This window comes from Psilocybe cubensis, chromosome 7 (assembly GCF_017499595.1).
Source record: "Psilocybe cubensis strain MGC-MH-2018 chromosome 7, whole genome shotgun sequence".
Taxonomy (NCBI): domain Eukaryota; kingdom Fungi; phylum Basidiomycota; class Agaricomycetes; order Agaricales; family Agrocybaceae; genus Psilocybe; species Psilocybe cubensis.
The window spans coordinates 257021-274954 of NC_063005.1; the positions used below are offsets into that span (position 1 = coordinate 257021).

Below are 17934 nucleotides of genomic sequence, written 5' to 3' on the forward strand. Positions count from 1 at the left end.
GCAATTTTCTTCACTATTTCTATTTTCCTTGTGCATCGCGGACTTTCGGGATCTGGGATCGGATTTACTATGAACTTTAATATCGACCGTTTTGTCGACTCCCAACAAGCACAGCCCTTCGTTATTTGTGTTCTCATATGTTTCTTTCTATTTTATACTAATGTGTATACTTTGTCGTCTCGTCTGTTTTTAATATGTACGATGTGGTTTGAGTGCTGGCTGTTGTTTTTATTTCTTAGCTGTCAATCGAATATTATCAGTATCTATTTGGACTCTCCTCTTCAAGTTTTCCATCAGGCTAAACCTTACTCTGAAAAATTTTCAAGGCGACTATGCGCTTGTAACACCATTCTCCAGGAATTAATAAAGTCCTACAGTAGGGCTAAATGAAATAATTAAGACAGAATTACTGGTAATAAGTAGCAGTCGATGCCCAGCAAATCAAACTAAACCATCCAGTAGCTCAATTACAATCCTCAACCACTCTAATTCCCGCAGCAAGCGCCCCTATAACTGCCGATTCGGCGCTGGCAATAGCAGCCGCCTCTGCGTTCGATGTTCTAAAGACGATGAATATCGTGGGTGAGCACGCACACCACAAAAAGTAACAGCAGAAAATGAATCGACATACGCATTACCGAAAGCCACTACAAGCGCTGCAGCAGCCGAATTGAGACCGTCCCCGACCTGCTGGCGTGCGTCTGCAGGGGGCGCTTGTCCGCTAACCAGAGCCTGCAAAATTGTCGCTACGCCCGCATCTGCGCTCTGGATCCCGCTCGCGGCGGTTTGCAGCTGGGAAATAACCGCCGTGTCGTTGCTTATAACATAGTTGTCAAAGAACCTTACTTAATTTGCGTTGCTTTTGTGTGAGGGTTGAGGGACTCACGAGTTCGTCGCATTAATGGCTTTCTGAATCAGATCAGCGGATTTCTGCAATCCGACGACTGTTTCGAGCCGGTCGATGTTGCATGTTGCATTGGAGCTTTGAGAACTTTGTACGCCTGTTCCTATAACATTATACACATATAACACGGCCCATTTTAGTGCAGTCATTCGACATACCAACTGGTGCTATCATTGCAGGGAAAAATTAGTGAGTTTCTTGAACTTAACAAAGGTCAATGTAGAGCCTACCAGCATCGGTGTTGTATGCTCGGAAGAGCAATGCCAGGGTGATAGCAAGGAAATAGGCAAATTCAAATCGGGCCATTGGTAAAAAAATTCAAGATACTAGCAAATGAAAGATGAATTGACACCAGGTCAGTAGAGACAATGAAGAGTAAAGATCGAAGTGAAGAACTAAAGCTCACCTTTCGTCGAGTTATATAGTTCTGACACCCATTGCTCCATCGGCTTAATCAGTATAGTGTAACAGGATTACAACTCGATGACAGAATACCAACGACGACGCGAAGTAGATTCTTAGTGTTGCATTGGTGGGAAATCCGAACTATGCCTGCAGCCGCCCACAGCCGTCACAGTACATCCTGCGGAATCACGACAGGCTGCGGGCAAAGGATTAGGATAGGCTTGGACATAACTCGCTGCCACTGCGCTCACCAGCCACGTTCTTTTTTGAAAACCAAAGACATGATCTACGCCAGCGGCCTGGCTTACTCGGTAAAGTATGACGCATGACACGGACATCTCCATCTTTGTCAGGACCCGGGAAGCTCCCCTAGAGGTCTGTCCGCTTTTTTGCCCGATTTTGACCCTCAAATCCGCATTGTTTTGGGCCTCAAATCCGCAAAAGCGGACAATGATATTTAGACCTTCCTAATTGGGAAATTTTTTCTCCCTGCGGGGCATGAAAATTGATTACGGCCTCGGATAATGCCGGAGTCACGCTTTTAAATGTTTTACTGGCAAAATGCCATTGTTGGTGCCTAATTCGACCCAAAAAAGCTCTTTTCGGGTATGGTTTCCCATGGACGACGTGATGGAACTTTTTTGAAAAAATCTTGTCTAATTGGCCCTAAAATCCGCAAAAAGCGGACAATGCTTGGGTCAAAATAGCCTCAAATCCGCCAAAAGTAGGACAATGATTTGGCCAAATTTTGGCCCTCAAATCCGCAAAAAGCGGACAGACCTCTAGGGGAGCTTCCCGGGTCCTGTTATGGATATTATAGAGCCAGCTGGTAACTGTCCCCTTGGAAACTTAGACGCTGAGCGGTACAAAGTCACGCAGCACCTCCCGATTCCCAAATGTCGGTCTTTAGAGCGTTGTAAGACTCAATGCTTGAAAGTATTTTGGCGAACTTACTAAGAAGTAGAGTCAACTGTAAATGAATGTAGCATCTGGGACCACAACGGCTTGGCTGAATTCTGTGGCTGACTAGCAATTTCCTATTATGACAGCTTGCTGTGTGCAAGCTGTGCGGAAGTATCAAGGTAGAGACATTTCAGTAAAGTCCGAGGTGGATTTAACATCCGAAGATATCAAGATCAATCGCGAAATAAATTTGGAACTTGCATTTAACGCATGCGCATGGTCCGTGCGGTTCAGCTTTCGGCAGAAGTGGAAGTTCCCACGTGGAGCGTCGTTGGCGGTTTGAACTTTGAACTTTTGAAGGGCCAAGGCCTGCCGAATGAACAACTTCTAGCGCTAACACATCAATTGGAACTTTGGGAGCTGGTCGATGTCAATTGGTATTACTATTAGGTCAATGCAAAGCTGGAACTAACCACATATACCACTCAAATTTGAGCCTGATTCAAGCCTCATCCGACACTAGCAGGTTACCAGTCTAACAGCTACATTCGACTGCGTGCATCGCTTTGAACTACTGCTTTTGCTTTTAGGGTTCCGTTTTCACAATATCCTTCCCTTTCGTAGTGTAAACACTTAAAAATCGAACACTACGAGGACCATTTGGGATGCAAACAGGAAGTACGTAACAAATTCAGGCATTTTTGAAAATTAACGTCGATGATTGAAGGACAGAATGCTTCTCAGAAGTTAGAACAGCTAAAGGCGACACAAGTAAGGACTATTCCACGTTGTTCTTTCTGATGACTTTTAAACGACCTTTAGGACACCGGTTAATGAGAGACTAACCCATTTCTATTTGCTTTTACCGTTCTTCTGCCAGGCAATTCCCTAGTTCAGGTACATTGTGCGGATATAAACACGATTAGCGCGTCGAATATCGGGAACGCTTAACAGATAAAGTCTTTAAAAGCAAACCAGCTAATCCAACAATGTAAAGGGACAGTTGCTCTCCGACTCGACACCGGCACAGCAGCCTCGTTGATCAACCATGCGTTTCCTCCGAGTAGTCACCTCCATTTGCATCATCATCGTCTCCTGCCTCAAATACACAGCAGGATCCCCTACTGGACCCACAGAGCTGCTCCCGCGGCAGAACGCAGCGATTACACCCCTCACAAAAGCGCAGATCGCCGAGTTCAAGCCGTTCACCTACTTCGCGGCCGCGGGATACTGCACGCCTGCGCAGACGGCGAAATGGAATTGCGGAGGTGCGTATATGCGTGTCTATCTTCCCTTCCGCAGACGTCTTATGGTTCTGACCTGTTCCGACGCGGATGTCGATAATTATTCGTGTAGCGACGTGTAAGGCTAATAAGGATTTTATCCCGATTGCGTCTGATGGAGATGGCTCGACGGTGCAGTACTGTGAGCATCTCTTTCCTTATTACTCAGACAATTTTCCATTATTGATGAGGGTGTGTGTTAATGTTAGGGTACGTCGGATACTCTCCGTCACTCGAGAGTGTTATAGTTGGCCACCAGGGCACCAACATCTCGGATACGTATGTGTTACTCTCAAAATTTCACCATTATACTAGAACACCTAATGATCTGGGGACTTCCCATTCTACAGCAATGCAGCACTTACGGATACGCAGATCTCTATGACAAAGCTCGACCCGACATTGTTCCCCGGCGTCAACCCGGCCATTGAAGTGCACAGTGGATTCGCTACTGTACAAGCCAAGTCAGTCCGCATTTGTATTCGTGGTGATATCACAGCCATGCTAATGCGCTAGGCGGCTACTCTGCTAAACAGAACGGCAACGACGATCTTGAAATGGGTCAAGAAAGGCATCTCAGCGCACTCTGCTAAGAAAGTCACAATAGTGGGACACTCGCTCGGTAAAGAATCCTCATGACATGGATTTTTATCGTCTCTGATATAGGAAAATGCATACCAGGTGGTGCGCTTGCGCTTCTTGATGGTGTTTACCTGCCTCTTCATATCACAGGCGTTACATTCCGTGTGATCGGATACGGAATGCCCCGTGTACGTATTCCAGTTAACTTGTAATTAAACTGTGCACTGCTAAACCCTGGGTTTGTTTCATTTTATAGGTTGGAAATCAGAATTTTGCGAAATACGTTGATAACCATATCAAAGGAAAGCAGCTCACCCGTATTAATAATAGGTTAGGATCAATTTGGTGTTCTTTCCAAACATGTTTTTGATTAGACTCTACCTCTCAGAGAGGACCCTGTTCCAACAGTTCCAGGTCCGATAGAGCTTCCCTTATCGTATTAAGTCTCTAACCACTACCACCCGTTGATGTTACATAGGAATCTATCTAGGCTACCACCACCCATCAGGTGAAGTGCACATTACAGATGACAAAAAGTGGCTCGCATGTCCAGGTGAGCTATATGTTCAGTTGGACAAGTTGCTTAATTTTCTAATTATTGGTGATCTAGGCCAGGATAACCCGAGCACGCAATGCAGCACGGGTGATGTACCCAACGTTTTTGTTGGAAATGTGGCTGACCATCACGGTCCGTACGGTGGTGTGAGCATGGACTGTTAAACTCGAGAAGTATACCAGTAATACACGCAATACAATGTATCTTGTTCATAATAGGGCCCCTGTCATTATTCTCATCGTCTCTGCCGCTCTCCACGACCTGGAATGAGAAAGATGGTTTTCCGTTCATAGGAGTGGGTGTCCAAAACGAAAAATCACCAAAAAAAAAAACGGGGAGAAAAGGGAGAGACTCGTGATGCTTTATATTTGTTAAAATTTTGAAGAGAAATGACTTGAAAGTACTTGATAATACGTACAGATTGTCACAAACATAAACTTTGTGAAATACCATGTGAAACGAGAGACATATTTTCAAACATTTCGCGCTGACGCGCGTCCGAGAAATGGTCTATGTAAAGATGTTCCTTTTGTATATCAAGCGGCGGAGGAATGCGGGAGGCTCAGTTGAAACTATATGTCTTGTTGGCAATGGCGGGTCGAAATTGGAAGATGTATCGTCGACTGTTAGTGAGCTCGAGGAATTTTTGGGAGTCGCAGTCATATGGGAGGGCCCTATTTCAGACGAAGAAGACGATGAAGAAGAAACTGATGAGGACGACGACGACAATCAGGAGAATAGAGTATGGAAAGGGATGTACAATTATTGAAGGACAACCTCATCAGATCAGGTCCTTTAACGTGCTGCTTGTTTGTGTCAGTCATTCCCAAGTCATACAGCAAGCTTTAATTGTATGCGAGCTCTGAAGCATCGGAGGGTCAGCCAGCTAATAAATAGGCAGCTCGGTAACTTCGTTTCGGAAGGGTTCCTATGCCAACAGAAAGCAACACAGGGTGGGGAAAAAATGAGAAAATTCAGAGCGTAAGTCCGAATGGCACGCGACTTCAGACTCTGTCTCCGATTGGAGAGGGTATTTTGTACATGTATATTTTGATTCATAAATAGGGTAATTTGGAGGTCACGGTGTCGGTCTTCAAACGCGCGCGTCAAGATCCAAAATTTCGTGAGATTTAGCTCGAGGTTGGGGATGTCTAATGCTACACTTCACATAGAGTATATCTCAAAAAGAAAGTGATTGCAAGTTATAAAAGAAAGCTATTTATTGCGTACTAATTTGATCACAATACTACCAAAACACGTCTATCCGACTATATTTTTTCTCGAAGAGGCCTATTATAGAGCTCTCGAGCCATCGCGGACGGTGTGCGCGGAATTCCCACGCACCCAGCCATCGATATCGCGGTAGTATAAGCCGGAAGAAAAAAGGTGAGCGCTGACGCATCACCTTTGTCCACCGGCTCGACCCTCGATGACTCCCTCGTTCCCTACAGTCGCTGCAGCCCGCGGTGAAGCACATCTCGCACCTGTGAAAAGTGTCAAGGTACTTGTCAGATTGTTTACTTGTGAGGGAACAGAACACTTACGGTATAGATTTTGATCTTATCTTCGGCTTGTGAGTCGTGTACCCACCACCATCGTCAATCTAGCTGCTAGCTAGATTGACGAACCGGAACCCTTTGTCCTTCCTCCTCTTGCGTTCACGTGTGACGCTGACACCAAGGCCCCCCATACAACTGGGGACGTGGCCTTGTACCTGGGAGGTGCTTGGAGTCGGCTGCTCCGGTGCAATGGACTCGTCCGTCCATGTACCTGCGTAGGTATGTGGTACTTCCTCTTCGATGGATTCATATGCCCCGGGTAGCCACTCCGAGGCATTGTTCTGGCCATATAGACCGCTGTGGGAAACGTCTCGTCAGAATCCTTCATTCTAAAGGACAAAAAATTTCAATGACCACATACCTCTGGAACACGCTGCTTTGTATGTTGAAAATTCTGGTCAATATCTACTGCTGGAGAAGGGGCAGGTATACATACCTTCCATGTGCGTTTCGCTCACTGTGATCGTGCTCGACAGGGTGATACCCGGAGCATGGATCCTCGACAGTTTGTTGTTCGCCTGTGGATGTGGGATTGTTACCTAAACCTTCTCCAAAAGTATTTGAGACTACATTCAAGAGAAGCATAGTAGGAATCATCAGTCCGCAAGCCCAAAACCACTGTATTTTAGGACGTACAGGTCTGGTAATTGTTTTCATGCTGATTACCTGGGGACACCTGTGTCAAGCCCAAATTTTCGTTTGTGGCGGGGAACGCCAAAGCTTCCATAAAGGAAGACGGATAGTCGCCCCTAAATATTGGGGCGCGGGTCGTTGACGATGAGTCTTGTGGCCAAGTGTCCCACCCAGATTCAGTGTGTGTCGGGGGGGACGCATGGGTGCTCGCTGACAAGTGTGATCAGTTATGTGCATAAATAACAATGAAATTCTTGTGAAACCGGCTCACTTTGCAAATTATCCTGCGCCAGCAACTCTTCTTCCGTGTAGGGAAAAGAAGGGTACCATGGATGGAAAAACTGTATCTCCTCTTCCGTCGCAGGATGTAATGAGGAGTTATTCGTAGATGATGTGGATGGCGGTGGATATGATGCTACAATAGGTGTTCTGTTTAATTGGACATATCTTGCTACTGTGTGCAATTCAAAGACTTACAGTAAAGTTCGGTAGTGTTGGAGTTTTCACCATCAAAACCTAACGACGACAAGGACAACGGTATATGGGAGGCGGAAGATACTTCCACCGTACTTGGACCACATTGGAATTCAGGTAGATATCCATTACCGCTGCCAGGTTCCTGTGCCAGATGTTGTCCCAAGATTGATTCAGATGTTACTATGGCATGAAGAATTGATCAACATCAAGCATTTGTCCCTCAAATCGTCCGCGATACTCACACTCCGATTCAAACATGGAGGAGAAGTATCCAGGCAGGAAGGTGTTGGAAGGGATGACAAAGGATTCTTCTTGGTACTGGGCCATTGGGATAAGCGCAAAGGAGGATGGTGCGATAGGGAAGAGAGAGAACGGTGTGAGCAGGGAGGGAACAGAATTTTTCCCTCAAAACATAGGAATCGAGTGGCGACACACACAAAAAATCCCAGGCTCATTAACCAGTGCCGAGTCTCGATCTTCTGACTCACTATTCTGTCGTGTATCAGCGCTGCAACTGTCAAAATCAACTTTTCTCCCACACATACACACAATGAGGCAATGTAACTCCTCTCATTTTCCGCCACTCGGATTTGGGACACCACAATGGAACCTCATGGCAGGCAACACAGTCCTTCTTTTAACCTCGTGGCCGAGTGACCTGTCTGTTATCTATTGGGCTTCGACATTTCTTGCCAACAGATTGTGTGTATAACAAATAAAATACAGGAAGTGTTATTACATCGCAACTGTGTATCCTAGGTATGTCGAGTCCCATCGATTGCTATCGCAAGTGCTCAGGCACTATGCCTAAACGAGAAGAAGAACATTTCTTCTCGGCAATAGCGCCCCATTGTTCTTCTCTCATGTGTGAAAAAAAGACCGGTACAGGATCACCATCACAAGAATCTGTTACCGACTGTGTTCTTACCCGCTGAAAGGTGCTAAAATCTTTTTGGACGATGTAACTCTGTATCACTGTGTCTACGGAAAGAAAACCTTGTAGAAAGCGTACCACAACACAACCTCACAGGCTAGATGACTCCTTCGTATCAGATTTCTCGGGTTGACACGGGTATCAGGTGTCAGACGGGGTTTATAAGAACGTCATACAGGATGTTCGTTGAAAAGACACACCTTTTGCGTGCCAGTCAGTATATAAAAGCTGTGTCAACAGCTTGACAATTTCTTCATACTAAGTTTAAACATAGATTGGATGCCGTCATTTGGATTCACACATGTGCGTCTATCAAATATTCAGAGCGTGGCTTTCTTCACGGGATCGCGAGTGCTACTACACTCACATCCACTCCATTGGAACCAGGATATCCAGATACCCCTGTTTTTCACAAGTGTTCTCATACTGCCGATGTATCCATGATGTTCAATAATTCACATTCATGCCGGTCAACCTACGATTTTCATTTTCACCGCCACCCAGCTGGCCTCTGTGCTATTAATACCACACACGACTCCGTTTGATGCATCCTACCGCTATAGTTTAGGCGTCGTGATGCCCCTCGGAGCCTCTGTGCGCGTGAGGAATTGCGAGACACCATAGCCTTGCCTGAACGTGTGCAATGCCGCCTAACACGATACTTTCGAGTCGGCCGGCATATCTAGCCGAAGGCCGTTCTGGCTGTACTTCCATAATACCACGTCGGGATATTCAGAATATGCAGTTCCCACGAAGTGGGTAATCGAACGTTACAAAATATTTGAAATATAATAAGGTTTTAAATGATGCAACACGCTATAAATACAAGAGAAATACATATGTTAACTAAGATTGTAGTTACATGGCAACATCCAAATCTTTAAAGAATGTTGTGATAAATTTTATACATAAAGTACATTTCAAGAATGACTTGTATATTAAATCTAAATCATCCTCTTTGAGACCAAGATATTTTATATCAAAGTTGTCCTTGAAAGGAACTTTGTATTTCAAATCCATTGTAACTTTTGAATGCCTTGTGAATGTCGAAAAAAATTTAAAGTACAAAGGTCCTTTGTGGGCTCGCTTAGACATAGCATGTTTTGCACCATCTGTTGTTCATAGACATTTGAAATACAATACTCCCTTACATACTGCCACATATATTGAGTTTGTTACTACTTACAAAGGTCCTTTATATTTTAAATATACAGGAACCTAATATCAGTACTTTGTATGTTATAACATATTTCAAATATGTTGTTCCAATATATTCTGCACCCGCTCATTGCCCATTGAGTGCCCAACAGTCGCCCACTATAACAGCCACTGGGTGCCCACCTAGATCTCTTTTGCGGGCATTGAACATGTTTACTGAATTGATGCCTGCAAAATGGTGTTCAATGCCAGATGTAGGTGGGCACGCAGTGGCTGTTATAGTGGGCAACTGTTGGGCACTCAATGGGCGATGAGCGGGCACAGAATATATTGGAACAACATATTTGAGATATGTTATAACATACAAAGTACTGATATTAGGTTCCTGTATATTTAAAATATAAAGGACCTTTGTAAGTAGTAACAAACTCAATATATGTGGCAGCATGTAAGGGAGTATTGTATTTCAAATGTCTATGAACAACAGATGGTGCAAAACATGCTATGTCTAAGCGAGCCCACAAAGGACCTTTGTACTTTAAATTTTTTTCGATATTCACGAGGCATTCAAAAGTTACAATGGATTTGAAATACAAAGTTCCTTTCAAGGACAACTTTGATATAAAATATCTTAGTCTCAAAGAGGATGATTCAGATTTAATATACAAGTCATTCTTGAAATGTACTTTATGTATAAAATTTATCACAACATTCTTTAAAGATTTGGATGTTGCCATGTAACTACAATCTTAGTTAACATATGTATTTCTTTTGTATTTCAAGCGTGTTGCATCATTTAAAACCTTATTATATTTCAAATATTTTGTAACGTTCGATTACCCACTTCGTGGAAACTGCATATTCTGAATATCCCGATGTGTACACGTTTGGTTCTCAGCACGGGTTGTTCCGATTCGCATGCTTTTGGTGGCTCAACCGCTGTTGGACAACACAAGTCCCCCTTCAGACGCGTCGACATTCATTTTGAGGGGTGTTGTGAGGCCATACATGCTCATGGTAAGTCTTAGCACTCGTTCTCGTTGTACAAATTATGACCTTTCTATACAGACCAACGACAATGTTAGCCGCATCTTCAGGCCTTACAGTCATTTTTATTGATAATACCGTTGTATTGTAGTGCCAATTGTCATCAATAAACAACTGTTACTACCGTCCATTGACAAGCAGCACATATCTTTTGCAACTCTGCTGGTCTGCATACGGAAGCAGCGTAGACTGTCAATCAATTCCTGATGGACAATGTCTTAGGCCTACACAAGGAAGAGGCATTCGTTCAAGTTGTCCATCACCTCCTGATGGACAATTTTTAAATGACCTCCTGTAGGGTATCTTGTTTGTAAAAAAAAATTGTGGCATCGCCTGAAATTGTCCATCATCCCACTATTACACGTGGCTTGTATAGAGCTTACTGTATGCAGTATGATTCCTTATTGTCAATCAATATTCTTCATGAAGCCAGGTATTGCCATTGTCAATCATCCTTTGGGTATTGAAATCTTTGTAGTTTGTCCATAGTCCTTATACACAATGTACTGCATCTTTGTCCATCAATGCTCAGTGAGGTTCAGTTTGTTTGATTATTCAACGCACAACATCAATTTGTCAATCACACCAGCAGCGTATAATGGTCCATGTTCCCTTCCTCTCTCCTGGCCTGTTGTCCATCATTGGGCATATTGATGCCTAAATTTATTCTTCAGTGGTCTGTATAGCTTGTAGAACTGCAGTAAATCTTGTACATCACTCCACAGCACATTTTTGGCGCATACCCCCGTCCATTCAATTGTCGATCAGGCTGTGCTATTTATATCTGACTTGTCAATAATTTAGCGCCGTTTAAAGCTGCAAGCGCTATTGTCAATCATAACGGATTACCGGCTTGAACGCTACTTGTATCATTTGTCAATCAAGCGCTATTTATTACTTGTTCATCCTTGGATACATGGCCTGCTTTCTATAAGAGCCCGCAGTCGAGGTTAGGGGATGCCTTCATCATCATGAATCTTCGCTCAAGCACCAGTATGTTTTTGATTTTTGTTCTCTCCGAGTGCATCCTAACCAGCACGGTGCTTGAACTATAGGGAGGTTGTCTGCTAAACCAATTGGCATATTGATACCGCCTTTTCCAGATGATGGCATTCTGTACTTGAGTCACAGGCAAATAGAGTATGTATTTTCTGAGTTCTCCCCAACAGTTATATATCTCTCATGCATACGACTAGACAAATTGCTTTGATATGTATTCAAGAACAAATCAGGACTGGTCAGCTTAAAATCAACGACAAATTAGATTCAACAAGTCCGGATGAGGACACTCTGGGCCCGGCCAAAAGCTGTGAAACGTAGATTTGATTAGTAATTGGCAATTGTTTGCTCTCATACAATGAACACATCAACGTTTTTGAATCCTTCTGAAATGTCCATCAGCAAGATAAAGCTTTTGTAACCAAGACAACCAACCTATCCTTATTCGATCTCAAGTTCAGACCCACATACTCTGTTACATTTCCGATCCATCCTTCAGAATTTCCAAGCCATGGGACGACGACGCAAACAGAAGAGTTTTCAAGTAGATGAATATGAATCGCCAGACGAGAAAATGGTCAAAGAGGCATTGAAGGGTGACGTGCACACAGACTATCTAGGGAGAAAACAGCAAACAGTTCGTCTTTCTTTGCCTGTTGGAGTTGACCCCAAACCTTTCCCTCCATTGATGTCCAATGACTCCCCAACACCAACCCTTGATTGGGTGTTGCAAAATGAAACTCCATTTCGTGTGTTTGATGGTGATATTGAAATACAAGAAATGGAGGACTGTGAGCTGGAAGCTTTGGGGATAATTAAATATTTTCGACGCACAGAAGTCCAATCCGAGCAATCAGATATGACTGAAAATTCTCAAAAAAAAAGGAAAACCCATTTGGTGAAGTTGATCCTACTTATCAGTATCACCTTTGTCTTTCATACTCCCCATGTGACGTGTTCTAACTTTCAGACGCATCCAATTCATTTCTGGACCCCACACATTGACTCCTACGTTGACGAGCTGCTACGATTAGAGGCTCCCGCTGGACCCTTGGACCGGTGCAGCAATACATCATGCCGTGCTTTATTAGATGGTGCTTCGTTTCGCTGTAGAGATTGCTGGGGTGGAGTTCTGTTGTGCACGGATTGTATAGTATCATTGCACAAGCAGAATCCGCTCCACAGAATAGAGGTTTTTCTATCTACATTTCGCAGTAATCTGGTTACTTACTCATTATTTATCTCAGCATTGGACCGGTACATATTTCAGAAGAATATCTTCAAAATCGCTGGGTCTCCGCATTCAACTTGGCCATGGTAACGGTATCTGCGAGGTCCCCATTCCTGCGTTCAATGATAGCTTTGTGATAATATCAGTGAATGGGATTCACGAGGTGGCTCTGGATTACTGTGGATGTACCATGGCGCAATCAAGACCCACTCAACTTCTCCGTGCACGTCTATTCCCCTCTACAGTCAGCGACCCCAAAACAGCCGCGACCTTCGAAGTTCTCGAATACTTCCAAATGCTTTCATTCAATACCAAGTCGTCTGGTTTTGAATTTTATCAAACATTATCAAGGTTGACGGATAACACAGGAACAAAATCACCTCCGGTAAGTTCTGTGTACCGATGATAATTTACAATGGTGCTAATTCTTTTCAGGATCGCTACCCTGTCTTTATGCGTATTGTCAGAGAATGGAGGCATGTTAGGTTGCTTAAGCGCATGGGGCGTGGCCATGCAGAATCGGGTGTTCAAGGGACAAAAGAAGGCGAATGTGCTGTTTTGTGCCCCGCGTGCCCTCATCCGGGTATCAATATTCCCGAAGACTGGAAAGAGCGCCCAGAGTCTGAGCAGTGAGTGTTTATAGCTTTTGTCTATCCCTGACTTGAATTTACACTCTTATAGATGGATTTACTCGTTATTTGTTGGAATTGATGCAAATTTTCAACTTAAGAGAATGAATGTATCAAATGACAATCGAGATCCCCCTTTAAACCATGGCTATGCTTACATGGTTGAAGGTAGGAAGTTCAGAGAATACTTGAATATTTATGATTCGAAGATACCCGATGAGAAAAGTAATTGCAATAATCACGACGCCATCAAATCTGCAAGCATTCGAGGTGGCAAGGGAGCAGCTGCCAGTGGGTTAGGCACTGTTGAATGCAGTCGGCACGATATGAAGCGTCCGGTATCAGTTGGAGACCTTCAAAAGGGCGAAAGGTATGTACTTGGTCAACTGTAGAAGTTATCCATCAATCTCTTACCATCTTGTCACATTGTCCATCACTCTTGCTCACAATCACAAACTGCGGAATATTTAGATATGTTAATATGGATTACTTTTTTCTGTCAAGCATAGCGTTCATCCTTCTCCATCGCTTGGTCGTATCTTATGACATTGCTTGCCAGTGGTGGTGTAATCTGATGAAACGGTGTTTGGTATATCCATCAAACTCTCTTTCAACTCTAAATCTAGACATCGTGTACTTGGTACCAAAGTTTCACCTTCCAGCGCATATCCCAAAGTGTCAAACCTCCTTCTTGTTCAATTTGACTCCTCGAGTTGGCCGCACAGATGGCGAGTCTCCTGAACGTGGTTGGTCATCAGCAAATGGAGTTGCCAGTAGCACGAAGGAGATGGGGCCTGGATCTCGGAGCGATACCCTGGACGACCATTTTGGGGATTATAACTGGCGCAAAATCATTGGAATAGGTAGACAACTCACTTTGTTTTTCTGAAGTATCTCATACTTCAATTTATAGCCGAAACATTTGTACGCAAGGCAAAAGAAGCCATTGCCGCTCGGGAGGAACACGTCGAGGCTTTCATTGAATTTGATGCTGCTTTACCTGTAGAAGCTACTACGGAGTGGACCCGGCTATGTCAGGCGTGGGAGCAGGATCCTAGCCAGATAAACCCGTATGTCATCCCAAAAGCAAAGGGGAAAGGTGGTAAGTAATCAAAAACGGTTCTAGAGTTCTTTGATATTCAACCCCAATTGATAGCCACCGTAACCGAAAGGGACGTACGACTAAAGCTTGCTGCTGAGGATGCGGCCTCTCTGGCCAGAGGAGACACCGTACAACTGCACGATGATATTAGCCCAAGCCTCCTTATATATCAGGGACTCCAATTTGAGGAACTTCAGTATGTTTTGGTTGTCTATGACGAGCCTAAGTCATTTACTAATTAATCTTCAAGGCACCGTATTGCACATGATAGCTCCAAACTCGGACTTCATGCCACTAGTTTACAACAGTCAAAGGTATTGGAGCGGTCTAATTCCCTTAGACGTCGCATAGATGCATGGATATCTGTCCAGCATTTATACATGCCTGTTGTAGCTTCGCTCCGCTCGCGTGATGATGCGGGAGCTACAGATCCAGTTGCTGTACAGGATATGAAACTTTTTCTCCCCTCTTTCAACACCAATACTCTTCAATGTTCACATTTGTTACTCAAATGTGAGTGGGAGTATCGATACGCACAAGCCGACGAAACTCCAACATCACTCCGGGCACTTTTGTTGCTGCGGTCGCACATGTACAAGTCAAAATACCGTCATTTTCGTGGCCAACGTATGCAAACTCGAAGTCAGAAGCTACTGTCAGATGTCCAAGATAAAATCAATTATTTGGTGAAGACATATAGGAGGATATATACAGCATTGGAAAACCTGTCTCCGAGTCTCATCGAAACCTCGTGGCGCACTGTTTATCGCCTCCTTCTAGACGAAGACGTTGCTGGTCTGACATCAATGGACGATTTTGGTAGCGAGGGCAGGAAGCAATTGTCGTGGATTTGGAAAGTCCAAGGAACTGGTGCTGACGCTGATGCATGCACCCAAGCAGGTATGCAGATCACAGGCTGCAAGAGTACAATCACTTAATTTTGCCGTCTTTTTTCAGCTTTACGTGTGGAGTGGTGTAAGTCGCGTGCAAGGGCTCATCGTTGGCAAGAGGAGTGTATTTTGCTTGCTGAAGAAATGTGCCGGGTCTTAGCCTATTTTGAATGGCAACAAAATCAATGGAGAAATCGCGCGGTGGCAGTCCTAGCGCAATACAATGCCAGTGCTGAGTCCGTCATACCAATGCAGCAGGAACTTTGCAACGGAAAAGTCGCTTACGCACATCGACAACAATCAATCTGTGGAGATATTATGCGGCGTTGCCAGAACAAATGGCAGGGTCTTTCGCAGTCGCTAACACAGATGGAAGGGCGGAACGCATGGGTTATGATAGAGTGTCACTAATGTGTATAGTCTCTCTGCGCTAAGGCATTAATAATTAACAGTTCTGCAATGATTGAGAGTTCTCTGGACATAGTGCTCAGTATTCAAGTCCCAAGACAATTTATTTTTCAAGTTACAGAGGGACAACAACAAAAAATACGACATATAGAACATGCAAGAATAGATAAGTAAAATGAAAAACATGTTATAACGTTAAGGTGTTGACTATATCTGGAGGGGCGCGCAGTCTGAAGGAGCGTCTTGGAGTGCAGCACCATCCGTTTCATCAGAGGCGGGGTCGGAAGCGGTGGTATCTGAGGTATACAAGTTTCGGAGGGGGGATGGAATGAGTTTTCCAGAACAATGCCTAAATGCGGGCTTGATATTTGGCAACTGCAATCTGACAATCTTAGACAGGGCGTAAGTAAAGATTAAATCTCTGATAACAAGACATACCATTCTTTGCTGACTTTCTGTAGCAAATTCCGCCAAGAGCTGTGCATGTTTGAGCATCTCCGCGTCCTTCTGGAGCTGAGAGACCTTCTTACGTTGGGCCGCAAGGTAGCTTTGTGCTTGAACTTGGCGTTCTTTGACTTCCTCTTGTTGTTTAGCTTTCTCTTTCTCAGCATTCATTTCTTCTTCATGACGACGAAGGGTTTCTTTGCAAAAATCATTCCAGTGTATGGTGGCAGGCTCACGCTAGACCCCAGCAAAACATAATTCGATAAAAATTCTCTATTGAAACTTTTAGAGAAACCAAGACAGATTAGAAAGTTACAAGATACGCACCCGACGAGTGGTTCGCCTGCGATCAGCGACAGCTTCCAGGTCATCCTTGTCTTTTGGTATCTCTGGCCACAGGGTGAACCACACAGCGTAGAAACGGTCGAGGAAAGCATTCTTCTCCCCAAGCTTCCACGCTTGAAGGTAATAGGGACCAGCCTCCTCAGCGAGCTTGAATTGTGCGGCCGCAACAGCGCGTGATATCATCTTGCGACGAGGTTGGATAGTGACAGGCTTCAAAAAACACGTTAGAAGTGAATCAATATTGTCGGTCGTAACTCGATACTTACTGGGTATGGGTGTAACACCCTAGACTGAAGTGAGTCGTCCCTCTTCGTGGCTTTACTCATCTTGACATTGCGTGTTTTTGGCATTGTGAGGCAGTTGTGATGGAAGTAAACAGAAGGAGCAGCCACTCGAGGTTGCATGGATTACAGTGTAAAGAGGCCCGTGTACAAGGTTCGTACTCCTCTTGAAGTCCATTTTGATGGACAATCGTGAAAGGAATGGCAGGGATTGCCTGTGCTTCTTGAAGAAATATCTATTGGCACTTCAGCAGTTGATGGACAATTGTTGAAGGCCATAGATAAGTCAAGCGCACATGTACATCAACAACATAGTTCGGGTATTCGGAAACCCGACCCGGTCTATACCTTTGTGGGAAGGTCGGCTGAAACATATAATAACATAGAAATGGCATAGACAATTACACAGACTATGTATGGATTCTTTAAAGCCATATTTGGAATCAGAATAATAACCCCTTTGGAAAGATACCAATTTGAATACAGGTTTCTACACTGGCTAGTAAAAGTTAGAAGAATCCGTGGTTCAGCCACAACTCAACTATGTTTCATAGTGCAACGCATACTTTGCCTTATACCATCACTATGGGTAGACCCAAAAAGTACAAAACCGACGAAGAACTAAAAGCTGCAAATCGTGCCAAAGCCAAACGTCATTATTATAAGTAAGTTTACTCTGCCAGACAGATATACTACATCATATTGGTATTCAACTGTTTTCTTAACAATACAGAGAGCGAGGCAAGATTTTGATGGAAAGGCGTGAGGCATATCAAGAACACCACCCAAACCCGTACGTTGGATATATTCATATAGAGCTATTAATCTACTAAAGACATCTACCTAAGCGCTGATATTCCAGAGAAAAGAGGAAGCGTTGTACGCCATACAGAATTACAGAAACCAGAACCCCTCGGGGTGTGGATGGAACAATGTTGGAGACTCCAGCGACGATTTTGGCGCTTCATCGGAGAAGATCAGAAATCATTTTTGGATACCATATGCCAGAAGTTCATAGACACCAAAGACGATACGGAAATCGAAGAGCATCTTGCCACATTACACAACTTTGAGACGTCTATTCAGCGTTATAAGGGGAAGATTCTTCAGATAGCAGGAGTAGGAAAGCCGCTCGTCCAGGTTCAAGAGATAGAGAGGCAGATT

General features: G+C 44.1%; 6 protein-coding genes across 6 annotated transcripts; 3 read left to right on the top strand and 3 right to left on the bottom strand.

Moving 5' to 3' along the window:
- Positions 1 to 371: 371 nt before the first annotated feature.
- On the bottom strand, positions 372 to 1210 carry JR316_0007617 (uncharacterized protein; the record flags this gene model as incomplete). The annotated part of the gene is made up of 5 exons (XM_047893352.1): positions 372 to 382; positions 472 to 560; positions 632 to 817; positions 887 to 1007; positions 1135 to 1210. 5 exons carry the CDS (start codon positions 1208 to 1210, stop codon positions 372 to 374), a joined length of 483 nt encoding a protein of 160 aa, XP_047746667.1.
- Positions 1211 to 3260: 2050 nt separating this feature from the next.
- On the top strand, positions 3261 to 4797 carry JR316_0007618 (Lipase; the record flags this gene model as incomplete). The annotated part of the gene is made up of 10 exons (XM_047893353.1): positions 3261 to 3480; positions 3569 to 3637; positions 3705 to 3774; positions 3846 to 3959; positions 4032 to 4117; positions 4177 to 4265; positions 4334 to 4407; positions 4466 to 4491; positions 4556 to 4630; positions 4688 to 4797. The coding sequence occupies 10 exons, from the start codon at positions 3261 to 3263 to the stop codon at positions 4795 to 4797; spliced, it is 933 nt and encodes a 310-aa protein (XP_047746668.1).
- A 356-nt stretch (positions 4798 to 5153) lies between these two features.
- Positions 5154 to 5499, top strand: JR316_0007619 (uncharacterized protein; the record flags this gene model as incomplete). Its single annotated transcript, XM_047893354.1, has 2 exons — positions 5154 to 5375; positions 5473 to 5499. The coding sequence occupies 2 exons, from the start codon at positions 5154 to 5156 to the stop codon at positions 5497 to 5499; spliced, it is 249 nt and encodes an 82-aa protein (XP_047746669.1).
- Positions 5500 to 6236: 737 nt separating this feature from the next.
- On the bottom strand, positions 6237 to 7629 carry JR316_0007620 (uncharacterized protein; the record flags this gene model as incomplete). The annotated part of the gene is made up of 6 exons (XM_047893355.1): positions 6237 to 6489; positions 6629 to 6758; positions 6829 to 7035; positions 7097 to 7240; positions 7303 to 7482; positions 7545 to 7629. 6 exons carry the CDS (start codon positions 7627 to 7629, stop codon positions 6237 to 6239), a joined length of 999 nt encoding a protein of 332 aa, XP_047746670.1.
- A 4322-nt stretch (positions 7630 to 11951) lies between these two features.
- Positions 11952 to 15340, top strand: JR316_0007621 (uncharacterized protein; the record flags this gene model as incomplete). The annotated part of the gene is made up of 8 exons (XM_047893356.1): positions 11952 to 12338; positions 12688 to 13056; positions 13107 to 13300; positions 13353 to 13681; positions 13927 to 14163; positions 14214 to 14402; positions 14457 to 14598; positions 14653 to 15340. 8 exons carry the CDS (start codon positions 11952 to 11954, stop codon positions 15338 to 15340), a joined length of 2535 nt encoding a protein of 844 aa, XP_047746671.1.
- Positions 15341 to 15907: 567 nt separating this feature from the next.
- JR316_0007622 (uncharacterized protein) lies at positions 15908 to 16839 on the bottom strand (the record flags this gene model as incomplete). The annotated part of the gene is made up of 4 exons (XM_047893357.1): positions 15908 to 16090; positions 16139 to 16381; positions 16472 to 16699; positions 16756 to 16839. The coding sequence occupies 4 exons, from the start codon at positions 16837 to 16839 to the stop codon at positions 15908 to 15910; spliced, it is 738 nt and encodes a 245-aa protein (XP_047746672.1).
- Positions 16840 to 17934: the final 1095 nt, after the last annotated feature.